This window comes from Uranotaenia lowii, chromosome 3, assembly GCF_029784155.1.
Source record: "Uranotaenia lowii strain MFRU-FL chromosome 3, ASM2978415v1, whole genome shotgun sequence".
In the NCBI taxonomy this organism is placed as follows: domain Eukaryota; kingdom Metazoa; phylum Arthropoda; class Insecta; order Diptera; family Culicidae; genus Uranotaenia; species Uranotaenia lowii.
The window spans coordinates 292,327,956-292,352,792 of record NC_073693.1 but is presented as its reverse complement, the minus strand read 5'-3'; the positions used below and the strand labels follow the sequence as shown (position 1 = coordinate 292,352,792).

General features: G+C 37.8%; 1 protein-coding gene across 1 annotated transcript; it reads left to right on the top strand.

Moving 5' to 3' along the window:
* The first annotated feature begins 9,606 nt into the window (after positions 1–9,606).
* On the top strand, positions 9,607–12,300 carry LOC129753593 (uncharacterized). Its single transcript, XM_055749427.1, has 2 exons — positions 9,607–10,612; positions 10,673–12,300. The coding sequence occupies exons 1-2, from the start codon at positions 9,607–9,609 to the stop codon at positions 12,298–12,300; spliced, it is 2,634 nt and encodes an 877-aa protein (XP_055605402.1).
* Positions 12,301–24,837: the final 12,537 nt, after the last annotated feature.

Genomic DNA, 24,837 nt, shown 5'->3' with positions numbered 1-24,837 from the left:
TTAAAATTTACAATATTTAAGGGGAGGGGGGGTAGGGTCTAACGGGTAAAAAAAAACACCATTTTCACGATTTTTTTCTAGAGCTATCGTTCAAACAAATGTATTCAAATTTTTTGCATTATACAAAGCATTGTTAAAAGAACATTTAGTAATTATTTCGTAGAAAATTATTGAAAAATGAGCCGGTGACGGAGCATTTTCCAGGATGCCTTTTAGAAAACAGGATTTGCGGTGGACACTGTATCTCAGCACAGAATCATCTGAAATCAAAAAATCAGAGCAAAATATTTTTAATAGATGTTTTCTGGACCCCAACGTTTTTATTTAACTTAAAAAAAATTTATGAAATTTTTGTGGCTGTTTGAAGTAAAAACTACGATTTTTACGAAAAAATCCGCCATTTTTTATCTGTAAAATCTCCCCAAAGTAAAAGAAAAACGTTGGGGTCTGGTATTTTTTATGTAGAAAATATGTTCCAAATTTGAAAATAATCGGATAAGTAGTTTTCAAATGACGATGTCCACGGACTTTAAAAATGTGCTTTCGAGAAAAATGCGTTTGAAGTTTCTGCTCTTGCTTTCTTGCAGTATTAGATAGGAGGAGATAAAGGCCTATAATTTCTACAGTTTTGCTTCAATTGGCTTGAAAATTTGACACAACATTCTTTAAATGTTTTACAATGAGAAAATAAAAAAATAAAAAAAATCGATTTTTTTAAAGTGTTAGACCCTACCCCCCCCCCCCCCCCACAAATATTTAAAAGAATTTGAGATTATTTTGAACGCTCTGTTCAATGAAACAAACTGATTTTTATTTTTTTAAATCAATCCACTGGATTTTAATTATGGAATTAATTTTAAATAAAAAATATTTGATCATAAAGAAACATGTAATCCTCACGTTAAAAAAATCGCTAGAAATTCAATATTTTCTTGATTTATTAACATTATTTGCATATATTGCAGTTTTTTCAAGAGCCGAATTGCAAAAAAAAAATCTTTAATTTGGATCAAGTTTGTAAGAATCACATATATGCCTCAAAATTTGAACCTTTTACTTTTACTTTAAAAAACATGAATCATTTTCATTGATTGTTAGCTCTAGCTCAAACCAAACCAATCAAATCCACCAGACTTTTTACTAAATTCAAAGATTTTATTATCGTTGAAAGTAAGTTCCCTATTTTGTTACTAAACATCACTGTTCATTTTACAAATTTAGCTTACAATTTAAAAAATTATAGCACATATTTTAAAAAGATCCAATTTTATACGAAAAACTTTTAATGTTTAAGAATTTAGAAATTAAAAATAAAATAGTAGGTACTAAATTTTTGTTTAGGAAGGAGCAGGCGTTGATTTGATTGCAACGCACGTGTTTTTTTTCGTTTGCAGAAAATTTCCGCGATTTCGGTTGTAGATTTTTTTATAAAACTTATTCTTTCAATAGAAATTCAAGTGAAATTCCGATTAAAAGCCACCATCCGTCGGAACTAGAATAAGCATACATGGTGCCGGAAAACGTTCGAGGTGAAATTTTCAGCGGTGTTCAAAAAATTTTGGTTTTGGAATCTCATCCGCAAGGCATTTGTGTTTTGCCTGTGAAAATAGTAAAGTGGACAAATGTTGGGGAAGTTGGGAAATGTTGAAAATATAAATCTTCTATCCGTGTTTATTGTGTCCCCATTACTGTCTCATCCGTTCTACCAATCTGCTTGCTGAATGGAACGGAACAAAAATCAAATGTTTGCCCCAGCGCTCAACCATACAGGAAATAAAGCTAAGTGGAATGTTTTTTCATTTATTATCATATTCAATTTTTTTTTGTTCCAAACTATATAACTAAGTATTTCAATGAAAGAGATGGATATGAAGTTTTAAAAATTAAATGTGTAATTTATTTAACTTTTTTGTTAAAGCAATTGAGTTCGACAATTTGTTTCATCTTAGTTATTTTAATCAATGTCAAATCTAGTTTCTAAGGACTAAATAATAAATTTATTCAATAAAAGGTATGTATTTTTAAATTCATAAAATCTTATGAAAAGTTAACTTTTTTTCAAAAGATTTTACGGAACTTTTAATAAAAAATCTGTTTTATTGAAGTTTCTTTTCAAGTCAAGCGCGAGTAATGGCGCTATACCAAGGTCAATGACAAGATATAAGGTACAAAGAAATTCAAAATTTTTCATCATAACTTTAAAAAATTTAAGCAAAGAATTCAGGCTTTTGAAACAAACAGATAAAAATCAAATTCCTCCAAAAATTTTGAATGACTCTGTGAAATAACCTTATTTCCATCCATTTGAGGAGTAATAACCAAGGATCGGTATCCAGGTGCTAACTTCTTTTAGCAAATAAGCTCCCAACGTAAAAAAATATCTAATCATGGAAACGTATGGTACTGTTGTCCACGTTTCTTCCTCCCTGTGATCCAGTTGTCTCTGCGTCTAATACTGCACAGTGGGCCCGGCCGATTAAAGATGGGTAGTAAATGTACCTTTACCACTCAACGGGATGCTGACAAGATCGGGCTGTGTATGTATCATAAGCATAAATAGTACTAAATTTTTGTTTAATTTTTTTTATTCATGCTTTTACCGTATTTTTTTTCACCTGGAGGCAACCCAGAGGCAACCTAGGTTCGCTCTAACTGCTGTCATCGTGCTCATTTATTGCTCTAGCTAGAGGCAACCTAGGTTCGCTCGAAAAAAACGGACGGAGTCGCCCTGAGAAGAAAGTCAGTTTTGCGAGAAGTTCACCAATACTCTCAACGTTGTTGTCAAAACATTAAACAGCTGTTTTTGGCTGAAAGCAAAACAGTTGAAATAATGAACGGGAAAATGATTATTGCCGCGATTTTGAACCTCTCAGCCAAGCAAAATCGTACTATCTGTTGTCCAGTGCAATCCGGACACGAAAAAAAGGCAATCCGGATGTGAAGAACCGAGTGAAGAAATCCAGAAGGGAGAACAAAATGACAGCTGCATGTAAACATTGTGCTCGTTCTCACGCACACCTACGTATGGAATAACTCGAAACCCGAAAGTCGTTTTTTTATTCGGACGGTTCCAGAGCCAAATCCGGAATCAAAAAAAATACGCCATTTGTTTGAGCGAAAATATGATTGAAAAAAAAAACAGCCATCATATTTCAGATGGAGCATGATGTTCAAAATTTGGCCAAAAGTGGCCAACCCACTGGAAGATATTATTTTATTTGGTTTCGAAAAATTAAATAAATGAAGCTCAAGAAAAATGCACAAACCAATTTCTGATAATAAAAATGACTGCAAAGAGGGTTTAATATTGATATTTAAATTTTCAATCTAATTTAGAATCCCTAAATTTCCGTTTGTTTTTTGAAAAAAAAAAATGCTGATTTCCAGCAATTGAGATAACTGGTTTCCAGCTATTAAGATTGCTGGAAATTTTGCCGGAAAGTCAGCGGGACAAAAACCAGCACAAAATATTGCTGTTTATTGCAGTGTTTTTTGGCATTCTGGTCAAGAAAAAAAAATTAAAAATTGTGAAGATTGTCAATTTAAGTAAACAATCTGGCGTTAAATGGGATTCGCAAAAAAAGTACATGACAAACAAAAATTTTATTTTTAATTAATGGTAATGTCAGTTAATATTTTTTTTAAAGTGATCAAAATCAAATCTCTCAACTTTTCATCAAATTTCATAACATCGATGTAGATCTTATACAATTTTTTACTAATCCGCACAGCCTTTCAAAGATAGAAAAAATTTAAACTTCACGCATTTAAACTAAACTTGGCAAAATTTAAACAGATTTTCACCGAGCATGATTGCATACAGTCCTCAGCCAATTATTATCCCTAAATCATAATTGTCCAACCAATCCGACAGGTTGTGTTCAGGAAACTTAATGAAGCCGACGGAGGGTTTAGTAGACCTGTGAAGCGGGCAAAAAAAACGATCGCCGATGTTTCGGCCAGCGTTTGAGCCAACATGCGACCAAATCGGGATCCCAATCTGCGTCCTGTTGTCTGCCAAAACCGATCCGTTTTTCCACTACACGCCACGGACTATTATTGGATTGGGTAGGCAGGTTCATGTTGCTGGTACCCCATTGAACATCCCAAGGAACCGTCATAAATTGAAATCTGCGTTTCTTTGCGCTTTAAATATACTGCTAAGTACCTGCTTTCGACAATAAATCTTGTCCTATGGACTTCGCGCAGTTCTTCTCGGTGCTACCTTTCGGTTTCCTTTGGAAACACCTGAACATGCAGTGCTGCCAGATGGTCTCCGATGTTTAAAAAGCGGTTGGAAATGTTGCCAGACTAAAGAAACACTTCCGCTCAATTCTGAAAGTTCTGATGGAAGGTGTTTGTGAGCACCGGCATTTGATCCCGGGACCCTTACAAACAAGTTTCGGGCAATCGCAATTGAAACCCATCCATCTTGCTTGCGGCGAAATTGTTCGGTTCGGAAGAGAGTGTAAATATTATTGATTGTTTCGATCGAACCACAGACAGCCGCCATGAGCCACATGATGAAGGTCTGCCGCAAGTTGTACTTCCCTAGACTGGAAGGTGCGAAACCGAATGCACCGGGAAACGTGAGAAATTTCGAACATAATTACACCAGTTTGAACTGATAAGGTCGTAAATTTTGCCCTGGACCGAAAGAATGGACTGGTGTGCCTGGCGGGGGACGAGAGATCAAGGAAGCTAGCTCAGCGGCAAACTGACTGCTGTCCACTGGCAGCAGGGATGCTCGAGAAGGTCGCAGCGATGATTCTGTTTTCTTCCCTGTAGATTTTATGCCCAAACGGCAATCTAAATGCTATTAGTTTTCGCTGGTTAGGGATGAGCAAATTTGAAAAAAAACGATGTAGCTCGAAACATTCATGTCCAACCAATTTTGTTAATTTATCCAATTTATAAAAAATCCGTGGAAAAGCCTTCACGCTCTCAAAACTTTAAGAACCTACTTGGCTGAGATTTGAACAGAAGCTGTTAGCCTTAACCTAAAAAACACATACAACGCCCATATATTTACATTGAAACATGTAAATCAATTCAAAATACAGGTCGCAGGTCGCCTTCGTAAGCGTTTATTAAACTTTAAAAAGACTTGACAGTCATTGTTTTCGGCACACCCCTAGTTCGAAATACATTCAATATTGCAACATAAATTACAGAGAAATGAATAGTTACTGCAAAGGGGTAAAACAACCGATAGTTGAATCCCACCAAATCTGAACTTCAAAAAGGCTTGAACGAAATTTGAAATTTATTCTACTAAAGGGAGTTCTCAAGGGTGATACGGTCAAAATTTGATCAAGGGAAAACGCGTGTAAATCGGTGAAATCGTTTATTAAAAAATCAAATTAAATTTATTTTTTAAGTTTTATTAGTATAAAATTCCTGAAAAATATTCAGTTAGGCTTCCGCTTTTCCAAATCCGAATTGCCGGTCATCAGCTTAGCCCCTGTCATCAGATTTTGTAAAGCCACCTTGTCCACCTTCTTCGCCGCAGAAAATCAGTTTACCTTGACCTGCTGCTCGTCCTTAGCAGTTTTTTTTTGTCTTCTTTAGGTTCCGCTTGACAATAGCCCAGTATTTCTCAATTGGACGGAGCTCTGGCGTGTTGGGAGTGTCACTGAACTGACTTTCGAACCCAAATGTGCCATTGAACGCACTCGCGCTATGACAGTTGTAGGATTCGGAGATGAGTTCGAATGTAGGTGAGAAGTGAGCTTTGGAGTCTAGGCGGGAAAAATAAAATCGAGTTAGCATTGTAAACAAAACAAAGATAGTGGAATTTCAATTAAAGTAGTTTGGTGATCCGAAGTAAAAAACTAAGGCTAATTAGTGCACAGTGGTTATTGTGAAATTTATATACTTACCCTAAATTTACGTGCTAAGGTAGGCCCAGAATGAAATTGGAATTGTGTAGCATAAATTCTAAATCAAAAATCAATCTCTATCTAGGCAATTGCAAGTACTTATTAGTACGGAAGGGTGCGAAGTAAAACTGCGCAGGAAAGTTGAACCCAGGTCACAATACCACGCAGCGAAGCGTTTTAAATTCGGAATCGCCAGCTCATACCAAACTCCAACTAAGGTGAGAAATCGATAGAGAAAATTGATTTATCTCTAACCTAGGTCTTTTAAGGTGTAGGGACTAGCGGAAGCGAAAGGCTGAAATCGAGGCAGAATAAAACGGTAGAAAGTTCACTAAACGTAAGATAACAAATTATAATTCAGAATTTTCTATTGTCCCTAATTGTAATTAATACCGTAGGAATTTAAAACGTGTCCCGGTAGAGCTTCGAACGGACAAATAAAAGGGAACGTTACGAATTTGAAAACGAACTTTCATTGTTACCGCGATCCGGAAGTAACAATTTACATTTTAAATTCGTTTACGAAAATGTCCGATTCAGCCAGCACCGCAGCCACTGCTGCCCCAAAAGGTAAGAGCTTAGCGAGTAGTTCCCCTAAGGCGAAAAGTGATACCCCCCCTCAACTCAAGTCCGTTGCTCTTGGCCCTAACACTGAGAACGGCAAATCGAAACCAGGCACGACAAAAACCAAAAAGAAAACCTCTTCCGAAAAACACTACCCTATAGCCAATAACAATACTAGCCATACTTCCTCCGCGAACACGGTCGTTAATGTCGGTCACAGTTGTGGAACCTGTAAGTCGGTCGATAACAGCCGGATGGTTCAGTGCGATGATTGTGATGGATGGAACCATTTTAGTTGTGTGGGAGTGAACCAAAGTGTGGAGAATAAAAAGTGGAATTGTGCTCAGTGCCAGGCGAAGAAAAAGAAGAAGACGGGTGCTACGAAGGTTGCCAGGAACACCGCTGCAGCGAAGAAGGTCGAAAAGTCGAAGCCGGAGAAAACCAGCGACGGGAAGAAGAACAAGACTCCATCTGCGCCAAAAGAGATGGAAGATTCTTTACCGAAGAAACCCGTGGGAACCACAAAACCAACCAAAGCAGCATCTGTTAAGTCTGCGGGATCGAGAAGGTCAGCGAAGGCGCATCTGGAGCTGCAATTGCAGAAACTCGAAGCAGAACAGAAGCTGTTAGAAGAGAAGAGGAAGCTGATGGAGAAACACTTCAGCATTCTGGAGGAGTTGGTCGACCTGGAGGACGAAGAAGACGCTGATGAAGAAGAAGTAGACGCTGATACCAAGGTGCAGAACTGGTTAGGCGCCACTGGTGGAAGGCGCCAAGAAGAAGAAGAGGAATCTCCTAGTGCGGATGAAGAAGAAGAGTGCTCCGATGACGAAGAAGAGGAAGAAGGTGGAGAAATGGATTCCAGCGATGATTCCGAGGAGGAAACGGTGACAGACAGCAGCGATGACTCTAGTGAGGACGAAAAGGGAGGAACTAACGAATCCAGCTTCAATCCGAAGGGTCGTTCTACGCCAGCAAAGAAAGGCGAAAGCAAGCGAAAAGACGCAACCAGTAGCCGGTTAACCTGTAACTTGACGCGCAATCAGCTCGCCGCTCGCCATGTTGTCGCTAAGGACTTGCCGTTGTTCTCAGGGAATCCCGAGGAATGGCCGATGTTTTTCTCCACTTTTGAGAGCACGACCCGGATGTGTGGCTACCCAGACGACGAAAACATGATTCGACTGAGGAACTGCCTGAAGGGAGATGCGTTTGCTGCCGTTCGAAGTTTTCTTCTCCATCCGAAGACAGTGAACAGGGCGATGGATGCGCTCAAGTTGAAGTTTGGACAGCCGAGGTTTATCATCGAATCCCTGAAAGACAAGGTTCTTGCCATTCCACCGGTCGACCCTGAGTCGATGAACGCGATGGTCGATTTCGCGCTGGACGTCCAGAACCTGACAGTGACGATCGACGCCTGTGGTCGGAAGGAGCTCAAGCAGGATGCTTCGTTGCTGAACTCACTGGTTTCCAAGCTTCCGGGACCAATGCAACTACAGTGGGCGAAACACTCCAGAAGTATTCGGAAGGTCAACCTAAAGACGTTCGGCAAGTGGATCTACGAAATAGGCGAAGACGCCTGTCTGGTTTCGAAGCCGCGTCAGACCAAAGCATCGTCTCACAACCAGGAGCCACGCAGGAGAACTAAGGCATACGTGAATGCTCACGTTGAGCACCAAGGGGAGTACCACGCTCATTTGCCGGTGCCAGAAGAGCCTACCCCACAGCGTGCATTGTCTGTAGGGGATCTTGTGCATCTCTTGCGAACTGCCAAGGCTTTCGGGAGTTGTCATACGATGGGCGGTGGGCAATCACACGCGAAGCCAAGATGTGCCGGAAATGCCTGAAGCGCCACAGAGGAGGATGTGTGTCCAGGAACTGCGGAGTCAACGGATGCACATGCAAACATCACCCATTGCTGCACAAGCAGCTAAACCCAGAGTCCGCACCTATGCAGCCAAACTCAGAGTCTACGCCCATCCAGACTGGAGACAACGCGCAACGGGAAGAGCGGTCCTGCAACACTCACCTGTCCGGGTCCAGCGCTGTCCTGTTTCGCTATGTTCCAGTCGTGGTGCATGGAAACGGGATTGTGATCCAATGCTACGCCTTCTTGGATGACGGATCCTCGCTAACGCTTATGGACCAAGACCTAGCAGATGAGCTGAACCTAAAAGGAGAACTTCGTCCCTTGGGCCTCAAGTGGACTGGAGGCACATATCGAACAGAGGACAACAGTCAAATCGTCAGTTTAGATGTGTCCGGACTTAAAGGAAAGCGGTATCACCTGGAGGATGTAAGGACAGTGGAGGAGCTGCAACTGCCGTCTCAAACGCTCGACGTGAAGCAGCTTAAAAAAGATAACCCCTACCTACGAGGAATTCCCGTGGATTCGTACACCGATATCCGACCTCGTCTGCTCATTGGAGTGCAACACGCGAACGCGACGCTGGTTAGAAAAAGTCGAGAGGGCGAATCTGGTCAACCGATTGCAGTTAAGACCAACCTGGGATGGACGATCTACGGAGGAGTGCCCATGGGAGAGTCGCATAGTATGGTGCACTATACGTACCACGTTTATGCCTGTGACAACCAGACGGAAGATGACGCTGATGAGAAACTTTATCGCGCGGTGAAGGATTTCTTCTCTGTTGAGAGTTTAGGAATAACTACCCCCACAAAGACGATGAGCTCCGCCGACGATGAGAGGGCCCTCAAACTACTACGTGAGCTAACCAAATTCGATGGCGAGAGATATTCAACCGGCCTACTCTGGAGATACAACATCACGCATCTGCCAGACAGCAAACCGATGGCGCTGAAGCGGTTCTTGAATCTCGAGCGACGTATGGCGAAAGACCCGGAGCTGAGGGAAGTACTGCAGCAGAAACTGGCTGATTACGTCGCTAAGGGCTATGTTCGGAAGCTGGCAAAGGAGGAGCTGGAGGAAAATCACTAGCGCCCCTTTTACTTACCATTTTTTCCGGTCATCAACCCCAATAAGCCAGGAAAAGTTCGACTCGTCTGGGACGCCGCAGCAACAACGCGTGAAGTTTCGCTGAACTCTTTACTACTCACGGGACCGGATCTGACCACTCCGCTGGTCACCGTGCTCTTCAAATTTCGCGAACATCGATTTGGTATTTGTGGCGACATCAGGGAAATGTTCCACCAGGTTGGAATTAGAGGCGAAGACCAGCATAGCCAGCGATTTCTGTGGCGAGATGAGGGAGAGCTAGGTGAACCCGGTGTTTACGTTATGCAGGTGATGACGTTCGGGGCGTGCTGTTCTCCATCAAGTGCACAGTACGTGAAGAACATGAACGCGGAACGTTTCAGCGAGCAATTCCCAGCGGCCTCTGCGGCCATAGTGCAGTGTACGTATGTCGACGACATGTTGTGTAGCACAGAGACCGAAGAGGAGGCGATTGAGTTGGCGAAGACTGTTTGGGACATCAACAATCGAGGCGGGTTTGAAATCCGTAATTGGATGTCCAACTCCGTTGGCATACTGTCAGCGCTTCGTGGAGATTCCTGTGCAGAGAAAAGCCTCGACCTGTCATCCAGCCTAGCGACCGAGAAAGTATTGGGGATGTGGTGGTGTACTAAGACCGACTGTTTCACTTACAAAATCAACTGGGATCGGCTAGGACGTGAGCTGCTGGAAGGCAATCGTTGCCCTACGAAACGTGAGGTACTCCGCACCCTGATGACCATCTACGATCCTCTAGGTCTCATCGCGCACTTCCTAATGTTTCTCAAGGTACTGCTACAAGACATCTGGCGGACCCGAGTAGGCTGGGACGAAAACATCGACGATAAGTGCTTCAAAAAGTGGCGAAAATGGCTGCATCTTCTTCCGGACGTTGAGAACGTCAGTATTCCACGGTGCTACAGGATGTCTTCATCGATCGGTCATCACACCGAGATCCAGTTGCATACCTATGTCGACCCTAGTGAAAATGGCACGGCGGCAGCTGTCTATCTCCGATTCGTGGAAGGCGACAACATCGAATGCAGTCTCGTCACCCGCAACGTTATCGCCTGGATACGTGCCGACCACCGCAAATACAACGCATTCGTCGCCGCGAGAGTCAGCGAAATCCTAGATCTCACGAGCGTATCGAGCTGGAAGTGGGTCCCAACAAAGTGGAACGTAGCAGACGAAGGCACGAAGTGGCAGTGTCAACCCTCTCTGACGAACGACAGCAGATGATTCAAAGCACCAGAGTTCCTGTGGCAAGCAGAAAAGGAATGGCCAGATACCCCGGAAAAACTGACGGAACCGGTGGAAGAGCTGCGAGCGTGCGTCAACGCGCACTTCCAAACGAAAAGCGAGATTATCCCCGTTAAAGATTTCTCAACCTGGAGACGATTGGTCAACACAACCGCCTACGTTTTCCGGTATCTACGCCAGCTTCGACCGAAGAAATTCACCCGCACCATCGAAATCCTTTCGAGCGAGGAGATACACCAAGCTGAAGACTACCTTCTCCGCACAGCACAGCAAGACGTCTTCCAAACCGAGCTTAACATTCTCCGACGCGACGACCGCAACGCAACGATTCCCAAGCAAAGTCAGCTGTACAAGCTCAACCCGTTCATCGATGAAAAAGGATTGCTGCGCATGCACGGCAGGACTGGAGCGTGCAAGTTTCTAGCAGTGGAAATCGCCAATCCTATTATTCTTCCGCGTGACCATCCGATAACGAATCTCATCGTTGAAAGCTACCACCAGAAGTTTCATCATCAAAACCACGAGTCAGTCATCAACGAAGTTCGCCAGAAATACTGCATCAGTTGTCTACGCAGAGTATACGCCAAGGTCAGGTCCAACTGTCAACGCTGCAAGCTGCGGGAAGCTCGTCCGCGTCCTCCAGCAATGGCTGACCTACCAAAGTGTCGACTAGCAGCTTTCGTTCGACCGTTTACACACACCGGCATCGATTATTTTGGACCGATGGAAGTGGCTATAGGGAGAAGGGTTGAAAAAAGGTGGGGGGTTCTATTGACTTGTCTCACTATTCGCGGGGTCTACCTTGATTTAGCTAGCTCTCTAACAACAAGCTCGTGCATAATGGTGATCCGCAACTTCATTGTGCGACGAGGAACACCTTCCGTTTTCTACAGCGACAGGGGGACTAACTTCATCGGAGCCGATCGAGAGTTGAAGCAAGCCCTGCAGGACATCGACCAGCACAAGATGGCTCAGGAGTTTGTTTCGGCGACAACCACTTGGTGTTTTAATCCACCGGCAGCTCCCCATATGGGGGGGAGCTGGGAACGACTCGTGCAGTCCGTCAAGCGCACCTTAGTGGAACTGCAGCTACCCCATCGCCCGAAGGAGGAAGAACTGAGGAGTGCTCTGGTCGAGATTGAAGGCATCATCAACGCACGGCCGCTTACCCATGTACCCATCGAAGACGAGGCCGCACCAGCGCTCACACCGAACCATTGGTTGCTGGGCAGTTCCGACGGATTCAAACCATGGACCGAACTGGAAGTCAACTCCATCGCTTTGAGTCGAGGTTGGCATCTATCGCAGCAGATCGCGAACCACTTCTGGAAAAGATGGCTGCGGGAGTACCTGCCGGAGATCACCAGGCGTTCCAAGTGGCATCAAAACGTACCACCGATCAAAGAAGGTGACATCGTGGTCATCGTCGACTCGGAGCTGCCTAGGAATTGCTGGCCCAAAGGACGAGTTATCGGAACGGTAAACCGAGACGGGCAGGTGCGTACCGTAACAATTAAGACGGCGAAAGGCGTCTACGAGAGACCGGCGGTAAATGTTGCAGTGATAGACGTAAGAGCTAAGGAGGAGTTTGCTGACTCAGAGGCGGAGTCAGCAAACTAGGGGGGAGTGTCACTGAACTGACTTTCGAACCCAAATGTGCCATTGAACGCACTCGCGCTATGACAGTTGTAGGATTCGGAGATGAGTTCGAATGTAGGTGAGAAGTGAGCTTTGGAGTCTAGGCGGGAAAAATAAAATCGAGTTAGCATTGTAAACAAAACAAAGATAGTGGAATTTCAATTAAAGTAGTTTGGTGATCCGAAGTAAAAAACTAAGGCTAATTAGTGCACAGTGGTTATTGTGAAATTTATATACTTACCCTAAATTTACGTGCTAAGGTAGGCCCAGAATGAAATTGGAATTGTGTAGCATAAATTCTAAATCAAAAATCAATCTCTATCTAGGCAATTGCAAGTACTTATTAGTACGGAAGGGTGCGAAGTAAAACTATTAGTCTGTGGTAAAACTGCGCAGGAAAGTTGAACCCAGGTCACAATACCACGCAGCGAAGCGTTTTAAATTCGGAATCGCCAGCTCATACCAAACTCCAACTAAGGTGAGAAATCGATAGAGAAAATTGATTTATCTCTAACCTAGGTCTTTTAAGGTGTAGGGACTAGCGGAAGCGAAAGGCTGAAATCGAGGCAGAATAAAACGGTAGAAAGTTCACTAAACGTAAGATAACAAATTATAATTCAGAATTTTCTATTGTCCCTAATTGTAATTAATACCGTAGGAATTTAAAACGTGTCCCGGTAGAGCTTCGAACGGACAAATAAAAGGGAACGTTACGAATTTGAAAACGAACTTTCATTGTTACCGCGATCCGGAAGTAACAATTTACAGGGAGGGTTCTTGTCCTTGGGAACCACCTGCACGTTGTTGGCGGCGTACCACTCCATGGCCTTTTCACCGTAATGGCAAGATGCCAAATCCGGCCAAAACAGTACGGAACAACCGTGTTTCTTCAGGAAAGGCAGCAGACGTTTATTCAAACACTCTTCCACGTAAATTTCTTGGTTGACAGTCCCGGAAGCTATGAAAATGCTGCTTTTCAAGCCACAGGTACAGATGGCTTGCCAAACCAGATATTTCATCACGAACTTTGACAGTTTCATGTGCTTGAAAATATCTGCTACCTTTCCCCTTTTTTCTCGACGTATAACACTCCTGTCCCGGAAGCTGCTTGTAGTCGGCTTTGACGTAGGTTTCGTCGTCCATTACCAAGCAGTCAAACTTCGTCAGCATCGTCGTGTACAGCCTCCGGGATCGCGCTTTGGCCGTCGTATATTGTTTATCATCGCGATTTCGAGTCACTACCTTTTTGTAAGTCGATAGTCCGGCTCGTTTTTTGGCTCGATGCACGGTTGTAGACGATACACCCAGCTTATTTGCGGCATCTCGGAGAGAGAGGTTAGGGTTTCGCTTGAAACTACCGGCAACTCTCTTTGTCGTCTCAGCGGCTTCCGGTTTTCGATTTCCCCCCGATCCAGACTTCCTGGCTGTCGACATACGTTCCCCAAACACTTTGATTACATTTGTAACGGTTGATTTGCAACTTTTAGCGATTTTGCCAGCTTTACGTGCGAGTTGCTCGGATTTTCGCGATGCGCGAGCAAAATTTTGTTACGCTGCTTTTTTCCTTGGACGGCATTTTGACAACTGAAGAGTGAATTCCAAAATCAAAATAGGAGCAACATTCTACACACACACATCTTCAAAATCAGGGGTGTTCAGGTTTTTTAAATTCAAAATTAAAAGAAATACGTCAAGTTGATATCGACCAAATTTTGACCGTATCACCCTTTATGTACGTTGTAAGTGACTTGTTTTGCCCAATTCCCATGAGTGATCTATATGTACTTATTAACGAACTTGAAAGTTGCAAAAGTGATTTATACGTACGTTATACGAGACATAAGTCACCTAAAGGGCACAAAAGTGCTCAAAACGGGATTTGGTAATAAAAAAGGGCACTGATGTGCTTTCAAAATCAAATCAACACTTCGAGTTTTAGTTTCAATTAGAACAACATCTAGGCGTGGTCTAGTGGAAGCGTGTTCGATTCTCATCACGGAGGTCGGGGTTCGATCCCCAAGCCGGACATTTTTTTTTTCAATAAGTCGTTTGGTAATTGAAGCTTAATAGTAGAACATTAAGACATGTTTTGGAACTTGAAAGTATCAATAAGAACTTAAATTTTGAGCTACATAGAACCACAGAGAACAGAGTTCGGGCTAGAGCTCAAAACGTGTGTGAGAATATCAACCCAAGTTTCAAACCTAATTCGTAAGTGGACTAATATCCATAAGATGTCGCTACCAGAAAACCTAATTTTTTTTTCATTTTTTCGACACGCTTAGAAATTAATACTCATCGCTTACCTCAAAGGAGGCCAGTGCAATATATGAGAGTTACACAACTGTTAGTGCTATAAATTATAAAAACAGCATGATTAAAAAAATCCAAATCATATTTCAATTACATTTAAATCGCTGTCATATGCCCCAGCATATGCCCCATATTGAATTGAAAGTTGAATTCCAAGTTTGAAAGTATGGGCTGGAATTTTACTATCAGTAAACTTTTCTAGAACAGAAAATGTAAACATAAATGTTATGCTTATGCTTATGCTGCTTATGATACATACACAGCCAGATCTTGTCAGCATCCCGGTGAGCAGTAAAAGTACATTTACTACTCATCTTAACTTGGCCGGGCCCACTGTGCAGTATTGGACGCAGAGACAACTGGAGCAAAGGGAGGAAGAAACGTGGACAACAGTACCATACGTTTCCATGGCTATGAGTAAGATTTTAACGTTGGGAGCACATATGCTAAATTTCTGTGCTCCTTGATGATGGTCCGTGTGACTTCGTCCTTCTGTGGATGGAAATGATGTTTTTCTGTACAGAAATCCGAAACCCCATGGTATAATTAATGTTTTTTTTTTCAAATTTCCTTATTTTCATTATTAAAAATGTACGATTTCAGTACTGCATTTGCTTCAATGTTAATAAAAATTTAGAGTTTCGGATTTCGATGCACTATCATTTCTGGTCTTTGACCTTGGATATAGCGCCTTTGCTCGCTCTTGAAAAGAAATATTTGAAGAACAAAAAAAAAATAATTAGTGTAAGCATCCCCCCCTCCCCTCTAAAAAACTTTTTCATAAGAATTCATGATATTATAGTAGAATATTAGTTTAAATGATAGATATTCTATGGTTTATTTATATTTATTTATATGAGTGCAAGATAAAGATGTTGATTTCGTTCTTGTGTAACTTTTTTCTTAAAAACCTGTAAAAATTCGTTCCACTCCACTATTCATTTTTTAATTGAGCAGAAATTTTACTGTTTAATCGGTATCACTATACGGAGCATCGTTACTTAGAAAAGTACAATCTTTAAACATCATATTCATTACATCACTCTTTGCGAACATTTATGAAAAATATGCACAACAATAAGAAATCGACACAAGGAATACAAATGCTCTATCCTTCTCACTAGGACACCAATCTGTCTCAATGGTACAGAATGATGAAAATGAACACAACTGAAGAAGGTTAAACTAAAAACTCTGATGAATTGAATAAAATAGAAAGAATATACTTAGCTTTCCAGCCGTTTCCGTAACCTTTTCCTGATAAATCTATGAAAATTAAATCCAAGCAATCCTTTTCCATTTCTGCGCATTTTTCTAGCTCCCAGATTTTGGAGCCAATTTTATCCATTCTATCACCATCAACTATTTCCCTTCCCCTCTCACTTCCACAACATTGCCACTATAGTTCGAACTGCTGATTTTTCTTTATTTGAATTATAACGCACTTTCAACAACCGAAATACGTCATTTTAACTTTTTCCAATTCACCAATATCATAATGATAATTTTCATACTCATTAACTACAACAGCACTTTGCCAACCAAGTTCGGACGCGCCCGTTCAACGGTTCAACAGAACCAGGGCGTTGGGAAAAATATTGACCGCTTTCCTGGGAGCTCACGATCACTCTTCCTTAACACGAATAATAACTTCAACTTTGAAAACAACTTCAAACCAGGAATTCAGAAGTTTTGCAACATACAGCACATGCCAATACACATCATTCTTTTGGCAAAAGAAACCTCCGGAAGTATGACAGAGCTTTCATTCGTGTTCTACGCTCTTTCAAATGAGCTTAAAAAAAAAACACGGCCTTCAATTCTACTGGACTTTATCCGGTTGCACAAATCCGCGGGCCATCTAGTTTACTAGAAAATGTAAACATAAATGTTATAATTCTAAATTATGGGTCGATATTCTGGTTGATGTTACCTGAAATCGATACATGAGCACTTGTAATTCAGGATTAGTAATCAGTAGAAATGAATAAAGTTATTATTAATCATGAGTTACAAGCCCTAATGTATCGATTTCAGGTAACATCAACCGGAATATCGACCCCTAATTTACAATTATAAAATTTATGTTCACATTTTCTGTTCTAGAAAAGTTTACTGATAGAAAAATTCCAGTCCATGTTTTCAAACTTGGAGGACAACTTTCAATTCAATATGGGGCATATGACAGCGATTAAATCAACTGTGATTGAAATATGATTTGCATTTTTTTAAATCATGATGTTTTTTTTAAATTATTACACAAAAAGATGTGTTATGTCATATATTGCACTGGTCTACTTTGATATAAGCGATGAGTGTTAATTTCTAAGCGTGTCGAAAAAATACAAAAATAAGTGTACTGGTAGCGACATCTTATGGATGTTAGTCCACTTACGAACTTGGTTTGAAACTTAGGTTGGTATTCTCCCACACGTTTTCAACAGATTTTTGTTCGGGGCTCGTTGTCTGTTCTCTGTGATAGAACGTACTTCATATCAATGATGGGGCTGAGTAAGTGTTTTTGTACTCGTTTTATGGGTATTTCATAGTACAGTATTTTAAAGTCAAACTATTCAAACTTTTAGAAATATTTTGAATAAGTTTGTCTATGCTTTTCAATTCTGAATTTTTGGTGTTCTAAAAACATTCATCTTTATTTTTTTTCCCGGTCACTATTCACTTTCCAAATCACATTTTTTTTTTTCATATTCAAATTTTTCAATCAACCCTTTATTTGAAAATGAAGAAAAGAAATGTTAATAAAGATGAATAATAAATATCTATTATAAAAATTTTACCAACAACTAATCATGGTTAAATTTTCACCTGATGCGACATTTATTTGAGGATTTATATTTTTTCTATATCAAATTTTTGCGAATATTTATTTGAAATTTTTAAACTAGACTGCTTAGAAATCATTTTAAGCAATATTCTAATTCAGAATAAGAAAGATCATTTTGAAAATTTTATCAATGACCTGTACTGAAAATATCAATGATTTGAAATTTTCATTGTGATATGTTTTGAAAGTAATGATTTATTTTATCAGTAAAATTTATTATTTTTTGAGTTTGTGTGATAATTATGAGAAATAAAATGATATTAGAAATCCATTTCCATGTTTATTGTGTTTTTTTGTATTGTTAATAATCTTATGAAAATGTGAATTTACAAGTTGATTTTTTTTTGTAAAATAATCATTTTTTGTGTAAGATATAGATATACTTATGGGCAATCAGCTGCAGCGGCCGTATTTCGGATTCCCAGCCGCAAACAAAAACTGAACTTCTGTCTCCAAACGCGTAAGTTATTCGAATATTTACATTATTTATTCTATCGGTCAGACTTTTAACGAATTTTTTTTATGTTCTTTCAGTGCCAATCGATTGTAATATACGCCATTTACAAAAAAAAAGTTAACGTATTTTATTTAGAAAAAGAACATAGCAATGGATTTTTACTGCTCAAATTTATTACTATTGGGCGAAAGATTTATTTGACAATTGAAGAGAGATCAGAGTGTCTATCCATATTTCAAATATAAAATTTTCTACATTCAGGGGGAATACCAGTTACCAGATTTTAAATAGAAATTCAGTTTCAGAAACTTAAAATCAATGTTGGAATTCGGGATAGAAATCAGATTAAATAATTTAAGTTAGCTACCAAATTCCAATTTTAATGCATAACTTATTCAATTTTGTTGGTTAAGGACTAAAAAATTCAAAACAATGAATGATAAGTCTTCAGAATTTTTTGTTTACGGATCAGATTCAAATTTCCCATTCGGAATTCAAATTCATCTTTTCTTCAAATGAATCATGATCAAGATTTCTTTTGGATAAAATAACAAGTGATTTTCCAATTCTGGTGTTTAGAATTTTGGTTTTTAGGACAGTTCTATTTAGTAACTTAGATCTCCCTTTAAAGTATATCTATGAGTAAGATTTTTTTCAGTTAAATGTTCAGTTTTCATGACAATTTATTACTATTTGCGAATTTTATTATTATAACTTCTTTTTGTCATTCGGCAAAGAAAACAATGCAATTTGAAGGGCAACAATTTTGATTTTGGAGATTCAAAAAATCATTTGTTTATATTTTGTGCGCAATTAACCACAGTTTAAAAAGAATAAGAAAAATCTTACTAAATCCAGCATTATGACAAATTTTAAGCACGATAATTGTTAATTTTGTTAATTAGTCCAAAAACAGACCTGTGCCAATTTTCAGTTCAATAGGACATGGTTCAGAAAAGCCTTAATGCATTGAAAGGCAAGATTTGGAATTATTTAAAAAAAATGGCCGAAACTCCACTTCTCGGGACTTCTTTGGTAGCAAAAATATGTAATTTATTTTTCAAATAACTCACAACTCAATTAAAACCATAAGTAAATTATTCAAGCTTGATTTTGTATGGGTGTTCCTAAAAACGGTGTCACTGAAACTGATTATAATTGAACCAGAAAAAAACAATCCTTATTAAAAATTTGACAAAACATAAACAATTATAAAAAATTACAAAAATTACAAAAATTACTAAAATTTCAATAAATACAAATAGGTGAAAAAATAATAAAAATGACAAAAATGATAAAATTAACCAAAACCGAAAATAATTACAAAAATAAAAAAAATACAAATAATATAAAATAATTGAAAAAAATTTCAAAGATTGCTTAAAAAGACTAAAATGAACGTTGAGTTCGTGGAATGAACAATTTTCGACACTGAATTTAGTGCAAAAAGGAGCAATTCACGATACTGTTTTTAGTGCCGAAATGTCAACTTTACAACACTGAATCGCATAAATTACCTATTTGCAGTTCCGCATTCAAATGTTTGTTTTTCGTTACGAAGTTTAGTATTGAAAAGGCCTGTTTTGTACCGAAAAAACCAATGTCGAGAAGCAGTACCTTTCAATACAGTTTTAATTTTGAAGGAATAAACTACAATCTAAATTCTGAAGGGTATTTTGCAATACAAAAATGACAAAAATGACAAAAATGACAAAAATGACAAAAATGACAAAAATGACAAAAATGACAAAAATGATAAAAATGACAAAAATGACAAAAATGACAAAAATGACAAAAATGACAAGAATGACAAGAATGACAAAAATAATAAAAATGATAAAAATGACAAAAATGAAAAAAAATGACAAAAATGACAAAAATGACAACAGTAACAAAAAAGACAAAAATGACAAAAAATGACAAAAATGACAAGAATGACAAAAATTACAAAAATGACAAAAATGATAAAAATGAAAAAAATGGCAAAAAATGACAAAAATGACAACAGTGACAAAAATGACAAAAATTACAAAAATGACAAAAATGACAAAAATGACAAAAATGACAAAAACCACAAAAATGACAAAAAAGACATAAAAGACAAAAATGACAAAAAAGACATAAAAGACAAAAATAATAAAAATGACAAAAATGACAAAAATGACAAAAATGACAAAAATGACAAAAATGACAAAAATGACAAAAATGACATAAATGACAAAAATGACCCAAATGACAAAAATGACAAAATGATCAAAAATGACAGAAATGACAAAAATGATCAAAAATGACAAAAATTACAAAAATTACAAAAAATGATCAAAAATGACAAAAATGACAAAAATAACAGTGACAAAAATGACAAAAATGACAAAAATGACAAAAATGACAACAATTACAAAACCCACATAAATGACAAAAAAGACATAAAAGACAAAAAAGACAAAAAAGACAAAATTGATAAAAATGACAAAAATGACAAAAATTGGTACTATTATTTGGAGTGAATAAAATTTGGTGATCTGTTTCTATGTAAAATATGAAAATAATGTCAAAAATGACCAAAATGACAAAAATGACAAAAATGACAAAAATGACAAAAATTACAAAAATGACAAAAATGACAAAAATGACAAAAATGACAAAAATGACAAAAATGACAAAAATGACAAAAATGACAAAAATGACAAAAATGACAAAAATGACAAAAATTACAAAAATAACAAAAAACAAAAATGGCCAAAATGACAAAAATGACCAAAATGATAAAAATCACAAAAATGACCAAAATGACCAAAATGACAAAAATGACCAAAATGACAAAAATGACAAAAATAACCAAAATGACAAAAAATGACAAAATTCACTGAAATGACAAAAATGACCAAAATGACCAAAATAACCAAAATGACAAAAATGACAAAAATGACAAAAATGACAAAAATGACAAAAATGACAAAAATGACAAAAATGACAAAAATGACAAAAATGACAAAAATGACAAGAATGACAAAAATGACAAAAATTACAAAAAATAACAAAAATGATAAAATTTCAAAAAGTCATAAATTAAATAACTGGAAAAAAATGAAAATGTCAACGTTTGATCGCACTACCCTAATCAGATCACTATTTTTTATTGAGCAGTCCAGTAGAAATCACTTCGCTTTGAGAACCGTGCTCAGCTCAGCGGGGAAAACAAATATCTTATTTTTTCTCCTGCCAAGAAGAAAGCCTTTAAAGTTTTTCTCTCTGTACCCTGCTGTTTCACTGTTTCTTTTTTTATTATTACAACCACATTAAATCGCGAGCGACGGCTATCAAAATTTCACGCCAATTCATCATGTTTGTAATAAGGAAATTATAATGATTAACAGCAACGGTCCTGAGCGGTTTTGGTTTCTTGTTGTATTTTTTGCTTTTTCTAGAGTTTCTCCTTTTTCCCAACATCGAACGGATCCTGTTAGTGGTGCGAACTTTACATTGAGGTGTTCTGTTATTGTTCCCTACTTCCATTTAGGTCCTGAGATTTCCCCGCAACGATCAGAAGTTAGGTTTTGCAGGCAAAGCAAAAAATACGGCAACACCTAAAGGTGATTGAAAGAATGTTGCTATCGGGGATTTTGCAATTGAAATCTCCGAACCCACTTTTGTACCGTTCAAATTACTTATAAACGTCTTTTGACGGATTCTCATAAAAACCGAAAGAATTATTGGGTTAGTTTTCAATTAAGAAAATACTTATTTAGATTCAGTTGGTGTTCCAAATCTGTTTTTCACAATTTTGAAGCTCAGAAAAAATGTTTATTTCAGTCAACTATTTATTGTTTATAAAAATGTTTGATATAACGTTGAATCACTGATTTTTAAAATATGTATTTACAAACATTTATGAGTTCGTCCAAACTATCTCAATCTGCACTGCCTTTGGACATTTTAATTTTTAGTCGAAATCATAAACGCAATTCAATGCAACAATAATCCTTAGCATTTCAGATGCTAAAAGCTTCAATCTGAAGTTCAAGTTCAAGAGTGGTTTTCACATTCAGATAGTAGCGAATCGCCTCTAAAAGCAAACATTTACCTTGGATAAAACATCGAATTAGCGATTGCCAAATTACAGGAATCATTTGATCGGTCGATTCCTGGGTTGGTTGTAGTAAACTTCTGCGCTCTAGCCATAGTCGGTTGATTGATTGATAGAAACAACCGATAGTATTGGCATCCGAATGACTGCTGGTGGAGTGGCGGCACCATCAATGGTTCCTGTCCAATGGATGCATTGGACAGCTTCTGTGAACTTGCTTTCAGTCCACCGTGATTCAATCGGATGAATGGTGTTTTTATTCTCGCCAGTTTGATTCGTTTTAAGCTTTGAAATATTTATGTGATGGTTCACTCATGTACTGCGTTTTAAATGATCTAATATTTAGAAGATTAAATATGAGACTGAGTCAAATAGGGGTTATTTTGAATTTCTCCAACCTCCAAGCTTCACATTGGGCTAAAAAGCCAATGATGATTCTTTTCCAGCATTTCTAAATAACGTTTACATGAGTAAATTTAAACTTTGAGGTTTGTATGTGAAAATTGAATATTTTGTACTGAAAAATCAACATAATTTTGTCTCTTCTCTGGAACCAAGCCTGCTAATGGTTTTTTCTGATTTACAAATTCTCTGAAGTAAAATTTTCGCTCTGAATTCTGAATCTGAATTCTGAATCTGAATTCTGGATCTGAATTCTGAATCTGAATTCTGAATCTGAATTCTGAATCTGAATTCTGAATCTGAATTCTGAATCTCAATTCTGAATCTGAATTCTGAATCTGAATTCTGAATCTGAATTCTGAATCTGAATTCTGAATCTCAATTCTGAATCTGAATTCTGAATCTGAATTCTGAATCTGAATTCTGAATCTGAATTCTGAATCTCAATTCTGAATCTCAATTCTGAATCTGAATTCTGAATCTGAATTCTGAATCTGAATTCTGAATCTGAATTCTGAATCTGAATTCTGAATCTGAATTCTGAATCTGAATTCTGAATCTGAATTCTGAATCTGAATTCTGAATCTGAATTCTGAATCTGAATTCTGAATCTGAATTATGAATCTGAATTCTGAATCTGAATTCTGAATCTCAATTCTGAATCTGAATTCTGAATCTGAATTCTGAATCTGAATTCTGAATCTGAATTCTGAATCTGAATTCTGAATCTGAATTCTGAATCTGAATTCTGAATCTGAATTCTGAATCTGAATTCTGAATCTGAATTCTGAATCTGAATTCTGAATCTGAATTCTGAATCTGAATTCTGAATCTGAATTCTGAATCTGAATTCTGAATCTGAATTCTGAATCTGAATTCTGAATCTGAATTCTGAATCTGAATTCTGAATCTCAATTCTGAATCTGAAATCTGAATCTGAATTCTGAATCTGAATTCTGAATCTGAATTCTGAATCTGAATTCTGAATCGGAATCTGAATTCTGAATCTGAATTCTGAATCTGAATTCTGAATCTGAATTCTGAATCTGAATTCTGAATCTGAATTCTGAATCTGAATTCTGAATCTGAATTCTGAATCTGAATTCTGAATCTGAATTCTGAATCTGAATTCTGAATCTGAATTCTGAATCTGAATTCTGAATCTGAATTCTGAATCTGAATTCTGAATCTGAATTCTGAATCTGAATTCTGAATCTGAATTCTGAATCTGAATTCTGAATCTGAATTCTGAATCTGAATTCTGAATCTGAATTCTGAATCTGAATTCTGAATCTGAATTCTGAATCTGAATTCTGAATCTGAATTCTGAATCTGAATTCTGAATCTGAATTCTGAATCTGAATTCTGAATCTGAATTCTGAATCTGAATTCTGAATCTGAATTCTGAATCTGAATTCTGAATCTCAATTCTGAATCTGAATTCTGAATCTGAATTCTGAATCTGAATTCTGAATCTGAATTCTGAATCTGAATTCTGAATCGGAATCTGAATTCTGAATCTGAATTCTGAATCTGAATTCTGAATCTGAATTCTGAATCTGAATTCTGAATCTGAATTCGAATCTGAATTCCGAATCTGAATTCTGAATTCTGAATTCTGGATCTGAATTCTGAATCTGAATTCTGAATCTGAATTCTGAATCTGAATTCTGAATCTGAATTCTGAATCTGAATTCCGAATCTGAATTCTGAATCTGAATTCTGAATCTGAATTCTGAATCTGAATTCTGAATCTGAATTCTGAATCTGAATCTGAATTCTGAATCTGAATTCTGAATCTGAATTCTGAATCTGAATTCTGAATCTGAATTCTGAATCTGAATTCTGAATCTGAATCTGAATTCTGAATCTGAATTCTGAATCTGAATTCTGAATCTGAATTCTGAATCTGAATTCTGAATCTGAATTCTGAATCTGAATTCTGAATCTGAATTCTGAATCTGAATTCTGAATCTGAATTCTGAATCTGAATTCTGAATCTGAATTCTGAATCTGAATTCTGAATCTGAATTCTGAATCTGAATTCTGAATCTGAATTCTGAATCTGAATTCTGAATCTGAATTCTGAATCTGAATTCTGAATCTGAATTCTGAATCTGAATTCTGAATCTGAATTCTGAATCTGAATTCTGAATCTGAATTCTGAATCTGAATTCTGAATCTGAATTCTGAATCTGAATTCTGAATCTGAATTCTGAATCTGAATTCTGAATCTGAATTCTGAATCTGAATTCTGAATCTGAATTCTGAATCTGAATTCTGAATCTGAATTCTGAATCTGAATTCTGAATCTGAATTCTGAATCTGAATTCTGAATCTGAATTCTGAATCTGAATTTTGAATCTGAATTCTGAATTCTGAATCTGAATTCTGAATCTGAATTCTGAATCTGAA

What these genes read in the sequence shown, in the direction of transcription:
- LOC129753593 (XM_055749427.1), top strand. Translation starts at nt 9,607, where the DNA reads ATGTTCCACCAGGTTGGAATTAGAGGCGAAGACCAGCATAGCCAGCGA. An exon ending in GTGGAACGTAGCAGACGAAG is followed by an intron (nt 10,613 to 10,672) that starts GCACGAAGTGGC and finishes TCAAAGCACCAG; the next exon opens with AGTTCCTGTGGCAAGCAGAA.